This window comes from Sinocyclocheilus anshuiensis, unplaced genomic scaffold, assembly GCF_001515605.1.
Source record: "Sinocyclocheilus anshuiensis isolate Anshui unplaced genomic scaffold, SAMN03320099.WGS_v1.1 scaffold230, whole genome shotgun sequence".
NCBI lineage: Eukaryota > Metazoa > Chordata > Actinopteri > Cypriniformes > Cyprinidae > Sinocyclocheilus > Sinocyclocheilus anshuiensis.
This window is the reverse complement of record NW_015546034.1, coordinates 903,466-909,940: the sequence shown is the minus strand read 5'-3', so window position 1 is coordinate 909,940 and position 6,475 is coordinate 903,466. Positions and strand designations below refer to the sequence as shown.

Below are 6,475 nucleotides of genomic sequence, written 5' to 3'. Positions count from 1 at the left end.
CACTAAGACGAATACAATGCAAATGTATCACATTAACAATACTGATGGCGGTTCACTCAACTGATAATCTCAGTTGCTCCTGCTGTTTTTTGGTATGAAAATGCCTCTACCACCCTCAGAAACAGTCTGTCTTCTCATCCCTTCAATATCCAACAGTCCTGGGACATGGCCAGAGACGGGTGGCCTGCGAGGAGGGAGCTATAAGGCAGTCGGAGCATTGAGAAGCTGGCTAGGCCTTGATAAACAAGGCAGGATCTGGTTGATGGCGTCACTACTTTTGGTGCTATTGTTACTGACTTTCTTAAGTTGTATTAATCAATCTCCTTTCTTTACGATACAGGCCTATTGATTTGCGTTTCCTTTATTGTTTTGTTCAGTCAATGATAAAAAAAGCAGATATACAGTAAGTGCCTTAAATGACCATTCAACAATAAAACATTAATAAGATATTTTGTTAAGAGCTTATGCTAAAAACAATAAGGGTGGAATATCTCAATAGAAAGGCACTGTTTTAATCATCATTAATAATAACATTTGAATAATTTTATAACAATAGGGAAGTTCACACCATAACTATAAAGATAGCAACACAGAGGAACAATATTGTTGGAATCACTTTCAGAATGATTTTTTTTCCAGCTAATGAACAGTAAAAGCATTGACAACCAATCAGAATCCACCTGACTTAAATGACACATAAATGTAGTGGGCACTTTACAATAAAAAGAACTCTGTGTGTGTGTGTGTGTGTATAAATGGCTGCCCATTGCTCCGGGTGTGTGTTCACGGTATGTGTGTGTTCACTGCTGTGTGTGTGCACTTAGGATGGGATAAATGCAGAGCACTAATTCCTAGTATGGGTAACCATACTTGGCCACATGTCACTTCACTCACTCACTTCACTCACTCACATAGGCCAAATTTTCGTTATAGGTGTGATCATGTCTTAAATGTTCATTATAATTACACAACTTTCCTTTGTTTACACATTTAATACACATTCTGAAAAAGGTTATTTGAATCTAAAAATTGCACAATGTGTGTATAAACTACAGACCAACACCATAAAATTAAGCTTCTATGGAAAACATATCCTATGTTTTCTTATCTGTGTGAAGATGCATTATAAATATTAGAACCATACTAAGAAATTTGGATACACTTTACATCAATTTTGTGTCTTATGTAATTGGAAAAAATCTTAACATTTACCCAGAACATTAACACTATAATGTTGGCCCCCTAAGGGTGGAATTCACAATGGCTCAGGTGATTCCCTATTTCAGCTCTAAATTACACGGCATTTATGACCGGGCAAATTCTACAGTGTGTGACCAGGGAGTGACGCATTGCAGGTACAAACGAACCAATCAGAGCCATCCGCACAACCGAAACGCGTTCAGTATTCTTCCGCCGTCAGATAGTCCGCCTGCACTTGTGCCTCAACACCAGCCGATAGCCCAATACAATACCGTATCGTTTTTGAAGAAGGACATATATCACGTTTACTCAAGCTTAGTTTAGTTTTGTGGTCAAATATCGCGGCATTTCCGAAGCACCGGTAGTCAGAATGCAGTGCGGTTGGCGGATGGATACAGGAAGATGGGAGGTGTTTATGTACGACCGTTAAGGCGGGTCTATACCAATATTCCGACCACCATTTGTGAATCTGTCACGGAGACGGAGGGAGACAGACAGAGAAAAAGAAAGAATGGTGAGTGAACGCTAATATTTATAACAAATGATGGATATGCGTTAATGAAAAAAGATATATGATCTTAACAAATATTTGCGCGGAAGCAAAGAAGTCAAGAAACAGAAAAAGAGTTTTCTTAAGTCGTTTACAGAAATATGCCGCCAAATTTACTACTACAGTGGATGGACTGAATGAAGGAATATAAGTTACCCACCGCCTCGCATCTCCTATTGCTTCGGGCTTTACTGTATTTTTTTGTCATAGTCCGCTTGATTTTAATATCACAGGCTAAAACGAAGAAATTATGCGCTAACGTAAAGGAAGTAAGTTACTAAACTTCAGAGGTCTGCTTGAACCCATTCACTTTCAGTTTTCACATTGAGAGCGTAAAGTTAACGTACTTTTTTTTTTTCTAAACGTAGAATTCGTTTCTCTTTAAGCTCTGTTTGAACAGAAAGTATCCTGGTTGGTTTAGTTGTTAAGTTGGACAGCATCATATGTAACGTAACGTTAACTTGTTAAGCTAACTTTATCCATAACGGGCTTCTGTAAGAAAAGTAGCTGGTTAAACCGACTAAAACTGTTATGTAGCGTGTTTTTTTGCATAAATTCGTGGAGGGTACAGTTACTCTAATTCTTGAACCATCTTAAGATATTAATGTTCAGTATCACACCTGTTTTGCTCATATATCCGTTGATTTTAATATGTATATGCGTGTTAAAACGTAATGTTAGTGATCAGATTCGGTCATTATGAAATAGCCTGCAGTATTCTTACTAGGTTACTCGAGCATTATGACACAGGGCTACTATAACAATAAAAAAGTTAAATTACTATCTAAAATGACTATCTATAGTGCCACGAGGGAATAGTTCACCAAATACCGCGAACCAGGTGGGTGGATGATGAACTGCTGTTGTTAGGAGTGTCTAAATAGCGTCGCTATGGTGGGACTTTATTCTCTCAGCTGGTGTCGTAACCTTTAGAGGGAGGGAATCTGAGGTCTTTGTTTGGTCTCGCACAGGTTGCTAGACATTGATGTCAGAGAACCAAAACACTATGAATTCTTAGTGAGTTTGTTCTCCACACCATTTAGTAATATGGTTGTTTGTCATCTCTTCCCATCCCCAGGCTGATCAACTCACAGAGGAGCAAATAGCTGGTAAGGACATGCTTTTTCTTTTCTTACACACCCCTTCAGAGTTTCTGCACTGGATTATGGCATTTTGCAATACCCTGGCTGTTCCAGTTTGCTATAATTGCTATTTTGTTGCCTTTTAAGGTTGTAACTTAGTCAAATCTGTGTGAATTGATGGTTTATTGCTTCCTTGAATGTGCAGGCTCATAACTTTTACAGCATCTAACGAGAAATACGTGAATCTAAACTATAACAGATGCTGTACAGAAGCTATAACAGATACTGTACAGATAAGTGTAACTGTAATTTAAGTAAATTTGTTAAATTAGTACTTTTTTTTTTTTTTGCTTAGGCATTTTTACTTTTACATTTTTTAATTGTTATATTAATTAGGGTTATTAAAGTTAACTGAAACTACAAATAAAGCCATGAAATTGTTTGTTACCAAATAAAATAAACTAGCTAGTTGCTAGGACAATATTTAATTATATTATATATATTATTATTTTTTTTAATTTAGTTTTATATATATATATATATATATATTCCTTAATTCACTCTATATAAACAAAAAATACTAAAATTACAAAAACAAAGGAAGTTACTAAAAAACCTTTAACTATTCTGTATTCTGTGTTGTTTCTTTGGATGGTATAACATTTCATAAAAAATACATAATACATATATAAACAAAATTAATAAGTGAGCCCGATGCATGTCCTTAAGCTTAAGTATTATTTTGCATGTTTTTAGTAAAACATTTTGAATGGGCCCATGTTTTGTGTAATAGGAAAGCTGGTTGTCCATCTGTAATGTTGGACGTTACATCACAGGAGGTATCAAATTGTCTCATCAGCTTTGCTCGATGGGCAGTGTTGGCACAAGGAGGAGTTTGTATTGCCCTTTAGTGCTCAGACCTCTGGGCAGATGCATGCACTGGTGAAATGCAGTCTCACTTGTCACTATAGTTTTGTCCAGACTATGCCTGCAAGGATTAATTCTCCTCATTTAATTTGATCAGTGACAGTGCTGACTCTTACTTGACTTGCTGTATAAAATGTTGTCTTTTGAAATTGACTCTAGAAGGTACTTGAGGCATCTACGCAAAGCGATTTGTTTTGCATGTTGTCTGTGCATGTAACTAATGGTGCTCTGCAGGTCTGGTTGAACTGCCTTCGCTCAAAGGCCTTAAAACTAGTACTAGTGGTCAGCTGGTGCCATGGCTCTGGGGTGTTTGTGTGTGTCTTCCACAGCATCCTGTCACCCTTGACATTTATCTGTGGAGGCGTTTGTTGTCACTGGTCTTAGCAACACGCAGCTATTTAATAAATGCTAATTTTTAAGTTTTGGAACTTGTTGTAAAATATAAACTGTTTAAGATGAAGTACATAGGATGGGAGCTACAAAGTGGCCATGTGGAATTTTAATGCCCACAAGTAATTAATTATTCAAAAAACTTGACATGAAAAAGTAGAAGTACTTTACCTGTTCCTTTTGTTTATTGCTGAAATGGAAAAGCGATTGATGTATGTGATTTTTGAGGGAGGGTTTATGAATATGTGGTTATGTGGCTCAAACACTGATCTGTCTCCCCTGGTTATCCTTCCAGAGTTCAAAGAGGCGTTCTCACTATTTGACAAAGATGGGGATGGCACCATCACCACGAAAGAGCTGGGCACTGTCATGCGCTCCCTTGGCCAGAACCCTACAGAGGCGGAGCTGCAGGATATGATCAATGAGGTGGATGCAGATGGTGAGGACACGTTTTTGCTGCTACATTAGCCATCAGCATGTTAACTCTTGCAAGTAGGGTCCAATTTGCATATGACTTGAAACCATTTTCCTGAAGTGTTTTAACACAATTAAAACATTCACTTATCTGACTGTGTACTTTACTCTTTAATCAGGTAATGGAACAATAGACTTCCCTGAGTTCCTGACCATGATGGCAAGAAAGATGAAGGACACAGACAGCGAGGAGGAGATCAGAGAAGCTTTCCGTGTCTTTGATAAGGTAAGGCTCCTGAAGAACTGTTGAATTCAGTTCACCTGTTATGAAGGCTTTGCTAGTAACATCCGTAGACTTAATTTGGATGGATTGTTGTTCTCTTTGTTCAGGACGGGAACGGATATATCAGTGCTGCTGAGCTGCGCCATGTGATGACAAACTTGGGGGAGAAATTAACAGATGAGGAAGTGGATGAAATGATTAGAGAAGCAGACATTGATGGAGATGGTCAGGTCAATTATGAAGGTGAGTCTGTCCATTTAAAACATTAAGTACCAATTTTGAGTTGCCCTTTTTTTTCTCAGTGATGCTTAATCGCCCTTTTTCTCTCTTCACAGAATTTGTACAGATGATGACTGCGAAGTGAAGGCCTTGTACAGAATTTCTTGTATAAAATTATCTGCCTTTTCTTGTTTTTAATTTCTGTAAAATGTTTCATTTTAATTTTTCCCCATCCTCTCCTGCTGTCCAAAGGATCTGCATGTATACTATAAGATTTGAGTGCTCATGCCTTCCCCCAACTCCTAGTCATCGTAAACAATATGTTAGAAGGAGCAGTTATGGGACCAGGTGATGCGTATAGGCACAGATACTGACTACGCACAGGCCCCTTTTTCCTCTTCTTTTGCTCTGTCTGCCTGCCCACCTGACGAGCGGTGACATCAAGGGTCCAGCTGACTCGCAGCGAGGCATCATTTCAACTATTTTTGGTATGATTCTTTTTTTTTCTTCTCTTTTGATTTTATGTGGAGGTGCAACTCTGCATGGACAATGGACTGAGTATAAATAGAAATGGGAAAAGTCCTCAGCATTGCACTATTGCAACATCGTTGAATTAAATACTAACGGGTTTATCGCCAGGTACTCATACACTCTAATCTTTTTGTATTTGTTCTGTTCTTACTATGCTTTTTAATTAGTCACTTTTCTTTTGTAACTGCTTATGGCACAGCCGTGCTTCAGAATCCATTCCAAGTTGTATATTTGTTTTCCAATAAAATTAACAATTTACCCAAAAACGGTTTCCCCTTCCTTTATTTCAAATGACTACTCAGATGGAATCTAAAAGAGAGAACAGTATTTTGGTTGTCACTACTATTAAACTGCATTTACAATTGTTAGTCTGCTCTCCAGTAATATGATGCTGGTTTTACCCACTTACCTTGTCATTGCTACATACTTTGGAGCAGAGGTGGAAAGTAACTAATTACAAATACTTTAGTATTTTTGAGTACATTTTTTCTACTTTCTTGACTGTAATTAAATTTTGGTACTTTTGCTTGAGTAGAATAAAACTAAAGTATTCAACTTCGCTACATTTATTGCAGGGCTGACTCGTGTAAAAAAAAAACAATCAAAACTTCCAGTTCAGCTGCGGGGGCGGGGCGTTCAAACCGCGCTTTGCTTTGACTGTCAGTCACCGTTGTCGTTTTAAATCAGCATCATTAGTTAATCATTAATTAAATTTTGTCAGCTCCTGAAATGGGTCATACCGTCGATATTACACAGCACAGCAGTATAAGTAAATAGAAACTCGGTTGATAGAAGGAGGGCAAAGAAACAAGATAGTCTATGTATGACCGGACGATTTATTCATATCCAAAACGAGACGATGTGAACATGCAGAGCATG

General features: G+C 37.8%; 1 protein-coding gene across 1 annotated transcript; it reads left to right on the top strand.

Moving 5' to 3' along the window:
• The first annotated feature begins 1,625 nt into the window (after positions 1 to 1,625).
• LOC107698828 (calmodulin) lies at positions 1,626 to 5,862 on the top strand. The gene is made up of 6 exons (XM_016499951.1): positions 1,626 to 1,714; positions 2,829 to 2,859; positions 4,445 to 4,588; positions 4,743 to 4,849; positions 4,954 to 5,089; positions 5,182 to 5,862. The coding sequence occupies exons 1-6, from the start codon at positions 1,712 to 1,714 to the stop codon at positions 5,208 to 5,210; spliced, it is 450 nt and encodes a 149-aa protein (XP_016355437.1). The 5' UTR covers positions 1,626 to 1,711; the 3' UTR covers positions 5,211 to 5,862.
• Positions 5,863 to 6,475: the final 613 nt, after the last annotated feature.

Bases quoted from the DNA above. Each gene is read 5' to 3' on its own strand.
- LOC107698828 (XM_016499951.1), top strand. The intron at 4,589-4,742 runs GTGAGGACACGT...CTCTTTAATCAG, and splicing joins CAATGAGGTGGATGCAGATG to GTAATGGAACAATAGACTTC. The intron at 4,850-4,953 runs GTAAGGCTCCTG...CTCTTTGTTCAG, and splicing joins CTTTCCGTGTCTTTGATAAG to GACGGGAACGGATATATCAG.